Source organism: Poecile atricapillus, chromosome 1 (assembly GCF_030490865.1).
Source record: "Poecile atricapillus isolate bPoeAtr1 chromosome 1, bPoeAtr1.hap1, whole genome shotgun sequence".
Classification (NCBI taxonomy): Eukaryota; Metazoa; Chordata; class Aves; order Passeriformes; family Paridae; genus Poecile; species Poecile atricapillus.
In genome coordinates, this window is record NC_081249.1 from 65,790,380 (window position 1) to 65,810,826 (window position 20,447).

The window sequence follows — 20,447 nt, forward strand, 5'->3', positions numbered from 1 at the left end:
CTTCCGGGCGCGGCTCGGAAGCGCCGGGGCGGAAGCGGCCGGGGCGCCGCGGCGGGGCCGCTGTGCCGGGGGCTCCGCGGGAGAGGCCGCCAGGTACCGGCGCTCGGTGGGCACGGGGGGCTCCACAGCCGGGCAGGGGGCGGCGGGACGGGGCCGAGGTCGGGCCGGGCCGGGCGGGAGGCGGGGACCGGGACCCGGCCTGCGCCCTTGGCTTGGGCCGGCCTGGCCGGGCGCCGCTCGCTCTCCGCCCCGGCGGGTCCGCGGAGGCGGTGGCAGCAATTTTTTTTTTCATTTCTTGATTGACAGCTTGCTGTGAGTCATTTTTAAACTAAACAATGCTAGAAGACACCGCTAGTGGAGGTGTTGGCTATGGAATAACACCTTCTCGAAAGCAAAACAAAAGAGCTGATGCGGTATGCTAAACGCTCCTCTTCTCATTAAAAGTTTTAGCCTCTTGTGCATCTGAGGATGTGACATTTGGGGTAGTATAGGTAGACTGTTGAAATGGAGAAAAGTGTACATTTGTGCATTTGCACGTAAGTACATTTACATGCCATTACTTTACTATTGAATGAAACTAATGTAAAATGATTATGAAAAGTGGTAGTAGTCACTGGAGTGAGAACCTCCGCAGCAGCAGCGAATGGAGCACTTGTTCCTGCTATTGGAGGAAAGAAAGCTATGCAAATGAGATTTAAGTACAACTAACCATCAACAAATGTTGTATTTAAATAAAATACTCGTTTAGTTTCTCAGTGGTGTTTTTTTTCCTCCTTGAATTTTTTGTTTACAGTACCCCAAGTGTGACCATCAAATATGATTCTTTGCCTACTACACAAAACTCCTTAAGTACTTCTTTTGCCATTTGGCCACATGGCTTCAACTACAATGGTAAGTTAGCATTTAGATCTTAAGTTTAGAATTTTCAGATCTTTTTGCTCTAGTCTCCTAGCTGTCATTCTAGCTATTAATATTTATCATTTTCTTTTTAAAAAAGTTGTTTTGTATGTCACTGCTGAATTCTTACATTTCCTTTTTTAAGAGTGTCTTCCTTCGTAGTTTGTGAATACTTCTAAACACTTACTGGCCAGTGCAGCATAGGAATTGCCATATCAAGCTAGTGGTGTGTTTTCAGTCAGGAGTGCTGTCAGGAAGTTGGGTGCATGTAAATCCTGCTTCTACATAGTAGTCTTGTATTTACAGATGCTAATATTGCCATGGATTTTTACCTAATGTTAAAACAGTCATTGAATTGAATATTTGAAATCATACCTAGGCATAGGTATTGTAGGTGTATCTACTAGATATATCCACTTATATAGAAAGCATCAGTATTTGACATTTTCATAAAAACACCTAGACACTTGAAAATGAAAATGTTCTATTGTGGCAGGTTCTACCATGCAATAGCACAATAAGTAGGTGGGGGGATTTTCATGAACAGGTAAGAAATTTTGTTTTAGGTACGTTACATGAGTGGTTTTGTTGTATATTTCTTTGTTCTTTTGTTTTTGTATAGTATGGTTTTCTTCACTTTCTATTCTAATAAAATATTATCTATGTAATAACTGTTGCTACCTTGGATTGGACTTGACTCACGTGTCTTCTGTTCCTTGGGGCTCGAGTAGAGGTGTTTGACTTTAGAAGCAGCTGATAGGGATGGTTTAAACTGAGGGAATAGGACAAATGCATATTTGGGAAGAGCTACCTATTACAAAGGTTCCTGAGCTTCAATGAATATTAGAGCTTGTGACAAGTGCATTCCTAAGGACTTTATCCAGCTGCCACTGAAGTGAATGCATTGCTTCTCTGGACTTAACTGGAGATGAATCAAGCTCATGGCATTCTCCTACAACACTTAGGTTCTTAATAGTGTCCTCTTTTTCCTCGCTGCCCCAAATCAGTTTCATTGTTTGGTTCATTTAGCAGCTGCACATTATTCCTGCACAAAGGAGGTCAGAGCTTAAGGGAGTGTCAGAGAAGGAACATTAGGAGCCAAGGAAGACTTTCTTGGGTTTTTTTTACTCTGGTGCTTGTTTATTCTGGTCTGAAATACTTGTCAAATTTTAGTCCAAGAGCTCATAATTCTGATCTGTGAAGCTGTGGGCTCTTTTTGAAATGAAGGCATATCAACTACAGGTGTACTGAAGTAAAAGACATTCCAAAGGAGCTAAATTCATTAAAATAAATGGTATTGAGTATACCATGCTATGGGATATTGAGACGCTTTTGCAGATTTTGCTGTGTTTCGTAGGGTTGGGCAGACTTTTACCCTGCCTTGGAGGAAGTCTGTAGTGGAAGCTGGTTTTGTTTCTTAGCCACCTAACAGTATATCATAGGGAACACTCCTTAAATCGTATCATGTGCAGAAGTAATTTTCTGAGCACAAGATCTTTGTTTCCATTTTGTGACAAATAACTGTACCAATACTTGGGCACTGGTATCTAAAAGATGAAATGTTTTCTTCCTGGACATCTCTTCAGGGATATTTTGGCCTATACTTTCTGTTGAGTTTGTGATCAGCTTAACAAAGGAGATCAGGTTTTCTAGTTGTCATCTCTAATTGTTTTGGTTAGTATTTGTTACTGCTTTTATTAGGTGTAATTTCCATTCCTACTTTTCATTCTATTTGCCTTTCATTGTTCCAAGGTTTCATAATTTAGCCAAGCCTTGTGATGCCATTACATGAGACTTTAACTAAGTTTAATATGTGCCAAAGAATTTTTGAGCCCATCTTCTAATTATAAATTCATAGCAGTATGAATGGGTTGTCAGGGTGTTTTTAATGTATGAGGATGTTAAAAAATCATGTAATTTCTAAAAAACTCTTTGTCGTTCTTGTAGCAACAAGCTTTAGAACTGGCATTGGATCGTGCTGAGGTAAGAAGCAGCTAAATTACTTGTTTGCACATAATTTGTTGGTCTCAGAGCTATAAAAATACAACAGCTATTTTTTATTTCTCCTGAAAAGCAGTAGAAAATCACATGTAAATATGTATGTGTGTAACCATCTATATATGTAACACTTGAGTTTGCAGAATTCTCACTGAAATTGCTGTCACGTTTTTGTCTCCTACACATTGTGCTGAGAGCATCATCAGGTGTGAGGGTGATAGACTGTGCAAGACTTGAGCTTTCCCCTTTTAAACCAGCAAATCTGTGTGCTGTGAAATAAGCAGGGCTCTACAGAGACACCTGGCAGAAATATACGGTAAAATCCTATTTGTGTTTTTATAAGGATAGCCCAGTGAGAATGAAGAGGCAGGTGCCTTCACATTCATGTTTTTTGATGCTATCATCTGATGTAAGAGTTACCTTGAACCCTCTTATGGGAAATATTTGTTCTTGTGGAAGAACCTCTCTTCACATAAATTCTGAACAAAGCTGTTGATTGAAATACTTTAAACAATAGAGATTTGGAAAAACCTTGTTAGAATATAAATCACATTTATTGGAAGATGCTATCGCTCTTACTCTTTTTTAATTTGAATGTTTAATGTACATTAATTGTATTTATAATGCACAGCTCTATAGAGAAAAATAATGTAAATGCAGAAGGCAAGGGGAAAACTTCCTGAAATTACCATGCTGCAGAGTACTTGATTTGTAAATGTTGTCAGGCTAGTGTGCATAAACTTGGTTGTACCTTTGTTTAACCACCTAAATTTCAGTATAGGTAACTAAGTACGGTAGTGTTGTAGTGTTAGTTACTACGGTAATTACAAGACTTGACTGTAGAATGAGGACCTTGCGTGGAACTGATGCCATAGCCATGAAATGCTGTCTTTGACAGCTAAATTGAGCTATGTTCTTGTTGATGACTGTAACATAAGCCAGATTGCATTTAGTGTACTTTTGGAACAGTCATGTACCATAACTGTTAATTACTTTCTGTATACATGGAACACTGTCTAGTAATGATCTCTAGTTGCGTGGTAACTAGAATTAAATTTCTTTGTAATATATGCTGGGTTTTTGTTTACTTTTCTCTTTTAGTATATCATTGAAAGTGCCCGTCAGAGACCTCCCAAAAGAAAATATTTATCCAGTGGAAGGTATTGAGAGTTTCAGTATTTAGGTTTTTTATATAATTTCTTTGATTTAATTTTAGTTACATGTTCAGTCTTTTTTATTTCAGAAAATCTGTATTTCAAAAACTTTATGATTTATATATTGAAGAATGTGAAAAAGAGCCTGAGATAAAGGTAAGTGGAAATTGCTGAGAAGCTTTTAATTTCTGTCTAAACAGGCAGATTGAGAAAATGATTTGTTTTTAATTCCACATAATTTCTTTGTTAAATGCAGTATAAAGCCCTATTATTGTAGTAGTTACCTAAAGATAAGACTATATAATGTGAATAATAAGGCTTAGACTGGCTTGAGTGAGCTGTTCATTCTGTTTTAATCATGTGTCACCGAAGGGCATTTGTGTTCAAGTTCAGGGCCAGTGTCAATGCCATGTGCATTGTTGTCATTATCACTGTTTCACAATCAATTGCTTTGCATGGCTGCCGTGGGAAAAACGTGGATCATTTTTCAGACCCTTTAATTTTGTTGTAAATTCAGGTTTATTTCTCCAATTGCTGATAAACTAAGAAGTTCTGTGAAAGATTTTCATAATATTAGCAAAGAGGCTCAAACAGGCTTACCAGTTCTAAATATGAGGTATAAAAGGCACAAATTATTTTGCTAAACTCTGAATGTCAAATTGAACAAGAAGAAAAAGGTGTGGAATCTTCTGTATTGCTGCTTTCAAGGAAGTAAAATGAATGAGAAGACAAATGAGCACTTGGATTAACTCCCAATTAATGGTTGTACCCAGAGCTGGTATTCAGAGATTAAATATGGCCTCCAACCAGGGGCTGTAAAATTATCTGAGGTTTAGAATTCATTGTCCTAAGGGGTTTTCAAATGCTTGAATATCTAGGATGTTTATGTGGTCTCTGAAACACTCTAAGTAATTATAAAAATCTGTTATACATCAAAAAGATAGTTTTACATTTAAATAAGGGCATAGTGTCTGCAGCTGCTGGATCAGATTTCAGCAAATAAAGACAAGAAAATGCAATTAATAAAGCTTCCAAGTGCTCTAATTCATTATTTTAATCCTGGAGAGAAATGCCTTCTTCTGTTAGGAATATCTGAAAGTACTAAATATTTTGTTGTTATCAAACAAGTTGTAGTGTATTGATGATGTTTGTAGAAATGATACAAATAATAGTGCACTATAGATTTACAACATTTTAGCATAAGGTTATTTTTATAACTGTTGTCTGTTGACTTCGAGGGTTTTTAATTTAAGTGAGTGGGATTTTTTACAAAAATCTGTATCTGTAAGGATAATACATAATGTAATACTTGTGATAATACATAGTATGTTTACTCTGCTGAACACAGTACAATTACATTTAACTGGGCTTGTTTAGATGTATAATTTGTCATTAATCTAAATCATGTTCTAGCAATTGTTATTATTTCTGCTAGTTATTTCATAGTATTATGTTCATGAGCAATGTTTACTTTTAAAGCAGAAGCTGAGGCGAAATGTGAACTTACTTGAGAAGCTGGTTATGCAGGAGACTTTGTCATGTCTGGTGGTAAACCTCTATCCAGGAAATGAGGGTTATTCACTGATGCTCAGGGGAAAAAATGGTTCAGGTAATACTTTTCCCTTGAATTTTTAAAAATGCTCAGAATACGATATAAATTTTCAGAATGTGTTGTTGTTTACATTTGACTGTTTTGCTTCCAATATAATTCTGGTTGGGGGGTGGGAGGACAGCCAATTGAGCTTGAACTAAAAATGTACATAAAGCTCTGAGCTGTTTATTTACAGATGAAATCTGTAGATAGGAGTCTTTTTGATGGCTTTCCAGTCTCTTATTTCCCCTTAGTTTCTGGAGTTGCATATCCAAGCTTCTCTCACTGCAGGTTCCTTCTGTCAGATTGTTTCTTTCACTGCTTCCAATGTCTAGATCTGTCTAGAGGCATTTGTGTTCCAGTTTGGTGCATTTTCATGACATTTTTACTGTCATGTGCAATAAGAGCATGCATTATGTCACCTGGGAACAAAAGCTAGCACAGTAAGAGCAAACTCTAATCTTACTAAAGCTCTGAAAACAGAAATGTATGTAAGAATTAACAGTATGCAAAAAAATGGTATGTGTAGATAGGTTTCTGCCAAATCTGCTTTTTCCTGTGGCAAGTTTGTTTTACATTTCTCAATGTTTAAACTTGAAACACAAAGGTAATGTACTTTATTTAAATTCAGATTCTGAGACCATTCGTCTGCCTTATGAGGAAGGAGAGCTGCTTGAATATTTGGATGCAGAGGAACTACCACCTATTTTGGTTGATCTTTTGGAAAAATCTCAGGTTTGAAATTTTTGTTTTTAAAAATAACTTATGTATTGTACCCAGCTAGACCTTGATTTTTTTGAATGCTTCACATAAATGGTTGTAAGCACAAGCCACTTGTATTTAGTGCCCCAAATAAATATTTTATTGATATGTAGGAAAAAAAAAATACTACTGAGGAGAAGGAGATAAGAAAGGAGATTGCTATGATTAAGGCTGTGAAACATCTTCGACTCTGCTCTAGCAAAATTACATTTGTTCTTTGTCATTATGGAATGTTTGGCATGGGAATTTCTTACAACTGCATTGCTGGCATATGAGAACACTGCATTCGAAGCTTGTGTTTTAGGTATGTTTAGGACAAACATGTCTGTGTACATAGGAAATACTGCCGGTCTGAAAAACTTTGTCATGATTTTTATACCTAGTTTCACTGAATTTTATGTGTTATATAACAAACTCCTTCGTAGAGGCAGGGGAAGATTTTGTTTATTCAGAAGCTGCTGTTATTCTTTCAACCAGGTTAATATTTTCCATTGTGGATGTGTCATAGCAGAAATACGCGACTATAGGCAGTCTGGTAACATGAAATCTCCAACATACCAAAGCAAGCACATTCTTTTGCGGCCTACAATGCAGGTAAAGAGAAGCCTTAAGTAATTTCTCAGTGTTACAGTAATTCCTAAACTCTATATGCACTGTTACTGAATATTTATTAAGAAATACTATTATTCAGTTGAAAGCTAATTACCATTATGTTTTTTTCCTCAGACTTTAATTTGTGATGTGCATTCTATAACAAGTGACAACCACAAATGGACACAGGTAGGGTTAGAGGTTATTTAAAAATTTTAAAGTAATGTCATAAATACACAACAAAATGAAAAATTATTAACAATTTTTATTTGTTTAATAATTTATTTTTCTTTTTTTTCCTCAGATAATGTCTACATGCATGGGTATATAGGAACTTGACTACTGTAAAGTTTTCATATTTTTATATTTATTAATAGCTGTGTATATTACAGGAGGACAAACTCCTACTTGAGAGCCAACTTATTTTGGCTACAGCAGAGCCTTTGTGTCTTGATCCTTCAATAGCAGTGACCTGCACTACAAACAGACTCCTGTACAACAAGCAGAAGATGAACACTCGCCCCATGAAACGGTAGTTTTCAGTATGAAGCTTCAGTATGAAGCATGAAGAAAAATATAATTAATATTTTATGTGAAAATTTAGCTCCTCATATGTAATACCTACTTAAATAGGAGAAAGTGTGAGAAACAGTCAAGAAATTGTATTGCGTTTTTAAGTGCTCAATATTGCATTATATTTCAGTTACCAGTAGATACTGTAGTATGCTTATTTTTGTATGTCAAAGGAAAATGTATTTATATTTTCTTAACATGATCAGTTATATTGCAGTTTGGATTTGGGGATTATTTTGCATATGTTTTGTGTAATCAGAGTCAGATGGCAGTTCAGTAATGCAAAATATATAAACAATATGTTGCATATTGGTCTCCAATTTGTTAAAAGCTTATGTCAAGGATAAGTTTAATCCTGAATGAGCAAATGAAAAGACTTACTTGTATGTTTTACATTCAGGCTAAACAGAAATATAAGTGTATAAGAATCTTGGAAAAATTTAAAATAATGTGGTATGCACTATGTACAAAATGTTGAAATTATTTCTCTTTTATGCAGAGTTGGGCCCTTTTTTATTTCCACAGAAGCTTGAAACATTTGTTCAGCATGTTTATTCTACCACATGAATTGCATTCACTCTGCAAAAAGGAAATGTATTAATGGTCTGTCACAATTACTGAAATAGTAAAAACTAAATATGCATGGAAATACTATGCTAGTGCCAAACCAGTGGTAGGTTCTAAAAAAATATCAATAATGAATTTGATCAAGCTGTCATTAAAATGAAAGCTTGGTGGTCAGCAAATATTCCACTAGAAAAATAGGACAAGGGATTAAATGAATGTCCAGAACAGCATTACTAAACCCATGAGTTTGTCATGAAACAAAGACTAGAGGATAGTTACTGTCTTACCTAACTTTATAGTTACATAAGTAGGACAAAGATCATTTGATGGAACTGAAATGATGATAATACATAAATATTTTAGGCTTGGCAACTTCTTAATTACTCATTTTGATGATGTACTTAAATTATGCATTTAAAAAGTATCCCCATTCTCAGTGCTGAAACAGATGAACAGAACACTGGTGTATATTACAAATATGAGATCATGATTTAGAGTTATACAGTGTAATCCAGAAAAGCAATTTTAAATTAGTATTTAAAAACCTGTTAGTCTTCATATAAGTAGCAGTTCCCTGCATATGTTTTTGTACAAGGGCAGTAGAAAATTTGATGCTGATGGTTTTACAAGCTTAAGTGTCATTTTGCCATAGGTGCTTCAAAAGGTACTCGAGGTCCTCTCTGAACAGACAGCAAGAAGTAGCTCACTACTCAACTCCACCTCAGCTCAGACTACTTGACTACTTACAGAAGAGGAAGGAGAGGAAAGCAGCCCAGCAGTATGACCTCAAAATTTCAAAAGCTGGAAATGTAAGTGTTCTGAAAAGTAATGTAATAAACTTCTAACTATTGAATTAAAGTATTTAATATATTAATCCTGCTTTTTCGTCTTCCAGTGCGTAGATATGTGGAAGCAGAACCCTTGCTACTTGACTGCTCCTTCTGAAGTAGATGTAAGACCACCAATTGTTACGTATAATGAGCAATTATTAGAAATTGTATTATATGAAGAAGTGTCTAAGAAGTAACTAGTATCAAAGAATGACCTTAAAAAATGGGAGTAACTTTAACATTTACAATTACTTTTCTGTACCATATTTGTCTATATTACCACTGTAATATATTGCAGTTGTAACAGAATAGTTTGGATGAAGTAATCAGTATAAACCAATTGTTAGTATTGTTTTTCTGTGGGCTCAACAGCACATGTCTATTTGAAGTTGTCTGATAGTATGAAAACCAGAAAAGCAAATGAGGTTTGTAGATTGTCTGAAAACTAGTCACTTTTCATCATGGTAGAAATTCCTGTCTTTTGATATGTTATACTATGGGACATTAATATTTTGAAAAGTTTTACATTTTATACAGAGAATTCTAGTTGAGAGTTCTTTTGTTCACTCTGCATGCATTTTTCTCTTAGGGACGTTCATATTCTTAGTTTCTGGAACTGCCAGAATACATACTATTAGTGTACGAAAGGGACTCATAGAATATCCTGAGTTGCAAGGGACCTACAAGGATCATCAGGTCCAACTCCTAGTCCTGCAGGACAGGACAACCTCCAAAATCATATCGTGTGTCTTATCCAAATGCTTCTTACACTCTGTCAGGCTTGGTGCTGTGACCAGTTCCCTGGGGAGCTGGAACAGCTCCCAACCACCCTCTGGGTGAAGAACCTTTTCCTGATACCGAACCTAAGCCTCCAATGACACAACTTCAGGCCACTCAGGCCCTGTCACAGGTCACCACAGAAAAGAGATCAGTTCCTCCCCTTCTCCTCCTGAGGAAGTTGTAACTGCAGTGAGATTCCCCTCAGTCTTCTCCAGGCTGAACAGACCAAGTGACCTCAGCCATTCCTCATATGACTTCCCCTCAAGGCCCTTCACCATCCTCATGGCTCTCCTTTGAGCACTCTCTAGTGGCTTTCTATTCTTCTTATACTGTGGCACCTAAAGCTGCTCCCAGCACTCAAGGTGAGGCTGCCCCAGCTCAGAGCAGAGCAGGACAATCCCCTCCCTTGCCTGGCTGGCCATGCTGTGCCCGCTGCCCCCCAGACACTCCTGGACTTCCTGGCTGCCAGGGCACTGCTGACTCACATTTGACTTGCCACCAACCAGGACCCCCAGGTTTTCTCTAGGATACTGAGATTTTTTTAAAGACTGTAGACTAGACAAGACTGTAGCTTTGGACATTGTAGGGCTGGCAAGAACACGAATTATGCAAGAAAAGACAGTGTAACTTTCTACAAAACAAGCCTCTCTTTTCACTTGAATTGTGTTGTACCTGACTTAATCAGAGGCTTTAGGAATTATTGTTTCTGTGAAATTACTTAACCATTCCATATTGCAGGCAATGATTTCAATCTGTAGTCTAAAACCATGTTTCATTCTGTTAAGTTGAACATAGCAAATAAGGTATAACACTATAAATGTAAAGTTCTGAAGGTTCCTCAGTTAAGTTTCTCTGAAGAAACATAAGGGATTCTTTCTTTTCTCATCTCTCTATTTTCTTTAAGGTGGAAAAATATGCCAAAGTGGAAAAGTCTATCAAGTCTGATGACTCACAACCAACTGTCTGGCCAGCTCACGTGAGTAATACAGACCTTTGGCCAAACTTCACTGTCTCTAGTTAACCTGCCTCTTATTTCAACAAAATCAATGTAGTGTGGAGTAATCTTCCCTCCCCCAATTTAATTAATCTTCCATGTGCTACAGAGACATAGGAAGAGGACCGGAGATACTTGTAATTTCATACAGTAAAGCAAGCATGTGATCAGTCTGATTTCCTCAGATTTTCCAGAAATACAAGGATAAGCAGCTTGTACTAAAGAAAGGATCATAATTTACACGGAGCAGAACTTTGCACAACAAATTGCCTTCTTTACTCAGACACTCAAAGGCTGATGAAAAAGAGCTTTATTGAAATCAAAATGTTAAATTTTGAATTAGATTAATATTAAACGCCTCTTACAAAAAAGCTCTTTTTGCAATGTTTAAATTGAACCTTAAGATTTTTGGCACAAGCTATGTGATTTGATCAGAAGTAGTGATTTAATATAATAATTTATTAATTTACCTTAATAATAATTAATTCATTGATTAGTTATGTGATTAAATCACATAATTGATTATTTTTTTATTATTTCAGAGGCAAGGTACATCTTTATTAACAGCATATATAATGATATCTTTGTAGTTGCGTGTTAGAAAAAAGTAATACTTTCCCATAGAACTTCATGTTCACCCCCAACATTTTACTCTCAATGTTTTTTGCATTGTTATAATTCATATAAAACTGTTTCTATATGTGTTTACGCAGTGTACATTTCCATGTCTAACATGATTGTTTGGGCTTTGCAATATCTTTGTATTTTTAAGGGATGATAAATACTTTTCCTCTCATCCTGTTAATGTAACTTCTGGAATCACTTTCATTGTAGATAATGCACCCCTTCCTATAGAATGATTACTTTTAGAGTTACTTACAGAATGTTTCTTACTTGGTGGTGTATATAGAGCTGGTCTGCTTTACTTGCTGTTTTGCCTAACACTTTTTCAAGACTTACTAGGTCATTCTGTCTTTTTAGGAAATGAAGGATGATTATGTGTTTGAATGTGAAGTTGGTAATCAGCTTCAAAAAACAAAACTGACCATTTTTCAGTCTCTTGGCAATCCCTTGTACTACGGTAAAATTCAGACACTCAAAGGTGATGAGGAAAACGACAACCTTTTAACTCCATCACAGTAAGTTACATGTTCTTTTTTAAATTATGCTGTGATCAATAGGTGGAGGAAAACAAACATTACTTATCATTTTCAGTCACAAAAATACTCTAGAGCTAGAAGTCTGATTTAAGATGTTTTAACCAAAAAACCACCAAATTGTGTACAAGCAACCATCATTTTTCAAATGTGCTATTATGTTAAATTAGTACATTCTTTTACATTAAAGATACATTGGGGGGAAAATAAGACCACCAGCAAATCCAATCGTGAAAGTTGTGGAGGCACTACGAGATGTTGTTGCACTCTTTTTCGATGATACTTGGAATTTTGATTGCTCTCAAAATTTGCCTGATGCTATGAAAGCGTAAGACGTGACTTTATTCTCTTAGATCCAGTTGAACTAAATAAATGAAGAAAAACATGAGCCTCTAAGAAGCTTCATAAATTTGAATTGTTTGGAATATGCTGGTTTTGGCTGTGGTTCTACAAAGATTCTCTGTTCTTGGCTTTTTTTGTTATATATACCAGATTATTTGTGTAAAAGAACCCGTGCAGCAGAGTAGAGCCTATAAATTTCAGTAAGGCAAGGAGCAGTGAGACTGAGCAAACCTTTTAGTTCTGCTAGCTAAAGTTATTTTTATCTTCTAGTATGTAATCATTCTCTTATTCTTTATGAAAGTCTTAAAACATCTTGAGTGTTAAGAATATTTTATCCCTACACTTGAGCTATTTACTCTTTCTTTCCATACTGTTGTTTAACCCCAGCTGGCAAGCACTCACTCCCTCCTCCGGCCTCCCTGGAGGGATGGGGGAGAAAATAGCAAGGGTAAAAGTGAGGAACCATGTGGGTTGGGATAAGGACAGTTCAGTAGGTCAAGGAAAACCCACACATGCAAGCAAAGCGAAACAAGGAATTCATTCACCACTTCCCATGAGTAAGCAGGTGTTTTTGCCTGTCTCCAGGAGGGCAGGGGCCCGTCACACCTGATGGTTACTGGGAAAGACAAATGCCTTCTCTCTAAATGCTTCCCCCAGTCCTCTCTTCCTTGTTGCTTTGTCTTTATATGCTGAGCATGGTGCTGGATGGTATGGAATAACCCTTCCTTTGGTCTCTTGGGTCAGCTCTCCTTGCAGTGTCACTTCACTTCTTGTACACCCCCAGCCCTTTTGCTTGTGAGAAACCTTTGTTGGTACTGCTTAGGAATAGCTAAACACCCGTGTATAACCAACACTTTTTTTAGCACAAATCCAAAACACCCCTGTGTCAGCTACCGTGGAGAAAATTAACTCTACCCCAGCCAAAACCAACACACATACTTAGTACTGGTCTTCCTGGAATAGTGCTGGCTTAGATTTGTGTAATAAGCTGGGAATTAAATGAACTTAAATGAATTGAACTAATTAGATGCCTGGAAGGTTTTGGAAATCATTGCTAAGACACTAACAATTAAAGTTCATCAAAGCTTGGATAACTCGTCCTTGGCAAACTGTCATATGAAATGAAAGGTGAAGTAAGCATTTTTGTTGTTCAGTAAAATAATTTTTTTTTTTTTTTTGGAGCTGGAGAAAGAGAAAGAATGGATACATTGTCATTTCTATTTTGAGCAGGTGTGAAAAAAACACAGCACTGCCATTTGTTTAAAGCCTTGTGATTATAAAAATACGTTCTTTTAGTCCAATTCATGACTGAAAATGTACTTTACATTTTAGGTTCCTTATTGGTTCGAAGACTGATGCTGAAAGGTAAATTAATACAGTTTTACAGCTATTTGGCTTGATGACATATAATAAATCTTGTTCCTTTTTGGCAGTTATGACTGCCAGTGTTATGGTTATGGAAGCAGATGCAGAACAAAGGAGGGAAATTAAGAGAAATTAGTCATCATTACAAGAAGTAGAGTAGTGTGTCGTTTCTGTATTTAACAAGCAAGGAAAAATAGAGGACATCAAATACATGAGTACACCTAAACTCTGAGAGCACTTAGCAATAATTTCATCCTGACATTTGGTATGGTAAGTTAGCAGTCATGGAAATGATTCATTTGAACTTGTCATTTGAAGTGTAATCTAGGGCTTAAGATTTATACATCTTAGTTTTGTGTATTGTGCATGTCTTGATTCAGCTTTCCCAGGGAAGCAAGTCATAAAACAGTTTTTCAGTATATTTTAGTTGTAGATTGAGTAGGAGTAGTAATTCAGGAATAACCGAGGCAGCAAAATAAGTGGTTTTTAAGTGTTTGTCAGCATACATCATGTTAGATTGCATGTGCATATAAGCACAGAACCTTTAAAAAGCAACCTCTGTCAGAGCCAGATGTGGTTTTGTGCCTCTGGCTGATGTACATGCCATAGCTCTTATCCCCACACACGCTTATGTGCCTGGCTGGGAAATGAGTCTGATTTGATCAAAAGTGTTAATAATATAATAAGAATAATAATAATGTTATTTTTTTAAATAGGTAATTTTGATCAAGAAACTTTTTGCTTATATTCTTTCCTGCCTCCTTTGTGCTGATACTTTTGCTACTTGTTCTGTAAGCTGAACTGGGGAGATTGGCTGGCTGAAAAGTAAAACAACAATATTACAAGAGCTTAGTTTTAACTGGGATTGATTTCCTGTTGATGTTTGTCACTGGGTTGCAGTGGTCACAAGTCCTTTCATCAGAATAAGCAACAGGGTTTCAGGGACAACAAGAAGAAGAAACAGCAGAGGAGTGCAGGACCACCTTTTAGAGTAGATGGCATTTTACTTCCCTGATTCCAGCGATTTTTAAGTCAGTCTGAAATCTAATTGCTAAAATAAGTGCACTTCCCCCTTTCCTCTGCCTTGTGTGTCAAGGCCCTTTCTTGTGTCTGTATTAGTCAGGTAACAGAATATGACAGAAGCAGGGCTGTATCAAAATAAAGAGTATTTCATCGCATTTTGGTGTGAGGTAATGGAAGTATTCCAGCATGTTTTCACTGAGGTCCAGTTTGCCAGAGTGTAAGTGACCACAGCACTTCAGCTTTATATTTCAAGGTCATTCTGTATATTCCTCTCATGTTTGTGAAACAGTATTCCCTCAACTTGGTTGTCTTTGATTAGTAGAGATGTAGTATTTGACTCAGTTTGATAGAACAGTATTGTAAACTGGTTTGCCTGATGCTTTATCAAATGTCTGTCATAATGCTCACAGAGGAGTGATTGTTCAGCCCTTGCATTTAGACTCCTCCACTGACATAGACCTCAAGCTGATGGAGGGTTGACTGTTTCACAGGCAGTATAACCAGAAAAGACCTTTTTTTATAAAAGATTCTGGACCTCTGTAAAAAAGGGGAAAGGGGATCCCTGTTGACTGACATCCCAAAGATCTGCAGTTGCTTTTGGGAATGGAACTGTTCCATTGTTTTGCATATTCCTCCAATAGAGTGTTTCTCACACTGTATTTTGCATTAGAAAAAAAAGAGATTGAAAGTTAAAATGGAATAAATCTAAGAGCCCAGGAATATAATGTAGAAAGACACAAAGAGGCATAAATATGTTTTATGTATGTGCATCTCTATTTTATATAGAGATATGCTTACATAATATTTAAAATATATGACTATAACTATACAGTTATGTGTTTATCTCTAAGTATCTACTTTGGAAGTTCAAAGTTGTTAACCTTTTTATGTCCTTACTGTTTGTTTCAGGGTGGTGAACCAGTACCAGGAGTTAGTACAAAATGAAGCTAAATGTACTGTGAAAATGTTTCATAATTCAAGTGGATCAGTCAGTCATCTTTCTCCAGGGAAGGAAATGGAAGTAAGTTTATCAAGCTACACATTTCTTTTATTTGTGCTTAATTATTAAATTATTAGAATTTTTTTTGCTATCCACATTTAACAGTAAAATAACCTAAAAATGTCATCCTGTATGAATTTTTAAATGCATTATGGTCATTCAATGCGAATGATATATTGGAAAAGTTAGTGGGAAGCATTTATGTTTTCAGTGTTCCAATGTTGTCTTTTAGCTGTTTTGAGGGGTGGGGGTTGGCTGTGTATTATGTAGTTAGCTCCAAAGTTTTGTTCTAGCATTTTCCCCTGTTCCGGTGAACCTTTCATAGAACAGTATAGTAAAATGCAGCTGTGTGTCTTGTTTTGCAGGTCAGTAAACACAGAAGCAGTTGGAGTAGCTGAACTTCTTTTACCTTTAGAAACTCAAATTGTTTCTCTTCAATTTGAAGAGGAAAACTTAAAATAAACCCAAACAAAAAAACAATACAAACAAAAGAAACAAAAAGCCAAAGGCAAAAAACCCCTCAAATGTACAAAAAAAACTACCAAAAAATCTTCCAAAACAAAAACCCTAACAACCTTAAATTGTGTATGTTTACATGCACACACATTTCTGCATTTCCAGTATAAATTCTTGCATTCCCAAATTTCCTGCCTGTTGGCACTGCCTTGTGTTTTACTTGCTGCTTCTGGCTTTGTTTGGTCAGAGTCAGTATGTCAGCTGTGAGCTGTATGTTATGCTCCAGCTAGTAAATGAGATTTGTATCCCCTGGGGTATTTCCTTTGTGACATCTTTCCCCTGAATACCTACTTAAAAACTCCAGCAATATTTTTCTGAAGGATATAGTTCCTGGTGCCAGGCAGACCAGCAGCATTCCAAGGCCAGCAGTTGCAGAAAGGGATACGAATGTTTCTGTGTATGTGTGCACACGTACAAACATGTACATGCATGTGTGTGTATATACATTAAAATCATATGATAAATGGGGTGGAAGGGTACTTGCCAAAGTCAACTTGTCTGCCTGTCCAAGCCCCCACCAAAACCTGGGCCACAGTTACTCAGGTTTCTGTATTCAATGATCTAGTCACTGTTGGAATGGGGCATTGGACTTTATTTTAAAAATCAAAAAAGCAGATTTTAATAGAACAGAAAGGCAGTCCTCAGAATTTTCCTCATAAGATTCTTTTTTATAAGCAAGCAATTAGAAACTTGTAGAGGGACTGTCTCTTATTACTGAGGATCAGTGGAAGTTAAGCTCACTGAAAAGGGTGATTCTGCACAATGCTCTGATTTCTTAGCTCATGCACATTTAATTGAAATATTCCATTCATATATTGCCAGCCTCATTTCCTACTTTCAGCAGTTTGCAAACTGTACATTTGTTTGTTTAAACTATACTTACATTTATGGATATCTTCTATAAGGTAAAAACACATAGACTGTAACTGTGAATGTGTTTCACTGTTGAGTCTTTTGACAGTGTCAGCTATTGGAATTGTAGATCTAGGGTGTGTTGTGTTGAGAACTACAGACTCAAGGAGGTGAAGAAGATATATGTTCAGAAAACCTGATAATTAGGATATAAGAATAAACAAAAAGCCTGTATCTTCCCACTAAGAATATGAACTTGTGACCACACATTTCCCCACTGAAGCCAGTGGGGAAATGTGTCTTGATTTCATTCAGGATTTTCCTGAATTTATTTGAAATCCTGCTCCCAGGATGAAGAATTCTGATTATGTTCTTTAAGTCTGTCCTGGTTAAAAATGGCAGGTATATACAGAATAAATGAATGGAATTACATAATTTTTCAAGTAAAACTTGAATGTTTTATTATTTCAAGTGTGTTTGTCACTTTTCTGTTTGAAAAAATTACTACATAAAAATCCAGAATTATGGAGAAAAGTGAAACTCTTTATTTTACTTATTTCTCTCTTCAGTTTAAATTTGTAGTAGTACTTTTGTGCTGCTTCTTGCTGGTAAAAAACTTTATCTAAAGAGAATTCATCATAGGTTATTTTTTTTAAATAAATACATAAGCATGTCTAAAAGGAATTTTGGCGCAGTTCTGAGAAGCCTTAATACAAATCAATTGAACTGTCTTCTCTGTCAATTGTATGAAAGCTCTTATCATTGCTATGGTTGTGTAAATTTCTCTTTCCTCCCAGCAGCCAGAAAGTGTATCAGGCTCTGTTCAGTCTTCAGTACTGGGGAAAGGTGTAAAACACCGACCTCCTCCTATCAAATTACCTTCAAGTTCAGGAAGTAGCTCTTCAGGTAATTATTTTTTGACTCAAAACATCTCATTTGAACATGTTCTGCCTGTTGTAAAATGACAGGATATCCCTTTAGTAAAGATTTAATAAAAGAATAGCAGCATCTTATGTGTGAGAAGAGGATGGGTTTTTGTGGGTTTTTTTTTTCTTAAATTTCTGATTATATTCTTCACAAAATTGTATCCTAATATTCAAGTTAACATAAATAGTAATGTATTTTAGAATACATATAGATAATGTATAGTAATGTATTTTGATAGTATTGTATTTTAATGATACAGAATAATAATGTGTTTTAATGATTTTTTTTCAGGTAATATTTTTAGTTCTCAACAGTCAAGTGGCCATCTAAAATCCCCAACTCCACCTCCTCCTTCTAAGCCTCCTGGTCTTTCTCGGAAACAATCTATGGATCTTAATCAAGTTAGCATGCTCTCTCCAGCTGCCTTGTCTCCTGCGAGCTCTTCACAAAGTGAGTCACGACCTAAATTCTCCATTAAATCTTAGGCTTTTGCATAAATGCTTCCTGAGATAAACTTCTTAACCTGTGGAATGATGAAACTTAAGTGTACAGTGTACCCTAAATTGTATAAGTTGTGCAGCTTTAGGCAGGTCTCTTGTTCACTGTATGTATTTTATGTTTATTGTAACTGTGTTCGTTTTCTGTATATATATGTATGCACCCTCTGTGTATACGTTTTAATACATTTTGTGCAATTAGCATGATCTCCTCATATATGAAAGGCTGGTAGATGATGTGATGAGATAAAATTCCAAAGTGTAGATTTTTTTCCTCCAGTGTAAAAACAGTATGTTAGATCAATTTGCCTTTACATAATTTAAGCATCTGGTTTTTTAAATGTTATAGGAACTGGTGCAGTTGTGTATCTATGTATGTATATAATCTGATCAGTCCCGAGGTGATGATACAATAAACGATAAGATCATTTTTTAAAAACACTCCTACACTGTTTTACAAATCATTGCTGATTGCAAGTGTGGTGGTGATGCTGCTGATGATAGCACCGTATTCTCAGGTGTTAAAATGCAAATTTCAGTCAGAAGTGACATCCTAGTTAAAGCATTTTTGTTAACACTGACAGGATCATTGTAATCATAGCTGTAGATCATAAACGTTTTCTTAAACATGTATGCGTCTTGAGCCATTTCGTGAACAGATCTGTACAAAGAGGAATTCATAGCTGCAGCTTCTCAGCTTTTTTATGAATAATTGTATACTGCACATTCCAGTATCCTGCATGAAATTATAATACACTTTTTGCATTAAATAATTTAAAATCTGGGTAGCTCAAAAGGTGTAACTTTTCTGCCTTCTTGTTTTGCACAAGATAAAAAAGAAAACTTAGAAAAGTTTTCTTCCAAAATAGTGAGTCTGGTTTTATGTTAGTAATATGAATTGTGTAAATCTGCTGCACACAGTTGTTACTTTAAGGCTCTGGTCACCATTCATATTTATTTCCCTTCTTTCTGCAGGACATGAAAGCTAGGTTAAAAAAAAAAAAAAAAAAAAAAAAAGGAAACCAAAAAAAAACCAGCTCAAGCTTTTTGGGGATTTTGTTTTGTTTTTTTATTGATAGACTTCACCTACTGCATCCACACCAAATACAGCTGTATGTGCTACATTTAAACAGAGGGAATTACACAGTAGCTTTTAGAGATGCAGTATTATCCTCTGGTTCTTAAATATATTAATAGTTGCTTTTTATTTGGTTGATACTTGGAAAATGGCAATTTGACTATCTGATGAAATTTAGACCAGCCCATTGATTACTGAAATTGTACATGATCTTGCTGACTCTCTTGTTTTCCATGATATGTTTTTGACACAAGCTATTGTGCAGGCAGTACATGGATACTGATTGTTTAACAGTTTAGGACAAGCATTAATTAGGTTAAAATGGTCACTAAGATATTATTTTAAGTATTCCTGAATAAAATTATGACTTAATGTATGATAGATTATGGAAGCCTTAACAGAAAATAGAAATTGGTGTGTGCCACAAGGAATGAAGCATGGAGAATGGATTTTCTTTGTGATTATACTGCATCCTTAACAATGAGTGTGTGCTGCAACACTTGTCATGTAGAAATTAACACTTGCAGTCTAAAAAACGGAAGAAATTGTCAGTGCTAAGATTCCATTAACCTTATTATACAAAAAGGACTGGCCTCTTATAACAAACTAGCACTTTTTATTTTTCTCAATGAGCAGGGTCTGGAACTCCTAAACCATCTACTCCTACTCCAACCAACACCCCTTCATCGACCCCACACCCTCCTGATGCTCAGAGCTCTACTCCTATTACCCCTTCTGCCACCCCTACTCCCCAAGATTCAGGCTTCACCCCTCAGCCCACTTTGTTAACCCCATTTGCTCAGCAGCAAATGTCTCTGAGCCAGGCACTGCCTGTAATGACCATTCCTCTTTCCACCATGGTAACGTCCATTACTACAGGAACAACCTCCACCCAGGTCATGGCAAACCCTGCAGGACTTAACTTCATCAATGTAGTGGGCTCTGTGTGGTAA

The 20,447-nt window shown here is 36.3% G+C and overlaps 1 protein-coding gene across 16 annotated transcripts in view; it reads left to right on the forward strand.

Annotated features, from left to right (window-relative positions):
- The first annotated feature begins 5 nt into the window (after positions 1–5).
- SUPT20H (SPT20 homolog, SAGA complex component) overlaps positions 6–20,447 on the forward strand; it is a 29,557-nt gene continuing 9,115 nt past the window's right edge. For 5 of the 16 annotated variants that reach the window (XM_058829888.1, XM_058829891.1, XM_058829893.1 and 2 more), the window contains exons 1-19: positions 6–93; positions 794–891; positions 2,845–2,880; positions 3,997–4,055; positions 4,139–4,205; positions 5,529–5,658; positions 6,272–6,375; positions 6,880–6,996; positions 7,129–7,182; positions 7,386–7,525; positions 8,786–8,942; positions 9,029–9,085; positions 10,648–10,719; positions 11,719–11,876; positions 13,569–13,601; positions 15,534–15,645; positions 17,790–17,898; positions 18,211–18,369; positions 20,131–20,443. In XM_058829888.1, coding sequence (XP_058685871.1) covers positions 874–891; positions 2,845–2,880; positions 3,997–4,055; positions 4,139–4,205; positions 5,529–5,658; positions 6,272–6,375; positions 6,880–6,996; positions 7,129–7,182; positions 7,386–7,525; positions 8,786–8,942; positions 9,029–9,085; positions 10,648–10,719; positions 11,719–11,876; positions 13,569–13,601; positions 15,534–15,645; positions 17,790–17,898; positions 18,211–18,369; positions 20,131–20,443 — 1,895 coding nt within the window. In that variant the 5' untranslated portion in view covers positions 6–93; positions 794–873. Of the gene's footprint in view, positions 94–790; positions 892–2,844; positions 2,881–3,996; positions 4,056–4,138; positions 4,206–5,528; positions 5,659–6,271; positions 6,376–6,879; positions 6,997–7,128; positions 7,183–7,385; positions 7,526–8,785; positions 8,943–9,028; positions 9,086–10,647; positions 10,720–11,718; positions 11,877–13,568; positions 13,602–15,533; positions 15,646–17,789; positions 17,899–18,210; positions 18,370–20,130; positions 20,444–20,447 lie in introns of those variants that run through there. The other 11 variants (XM_058829898.1, XM_058829901.1, XM_058829892.1 and 8 more) reach the window with 9 other exon arrangements.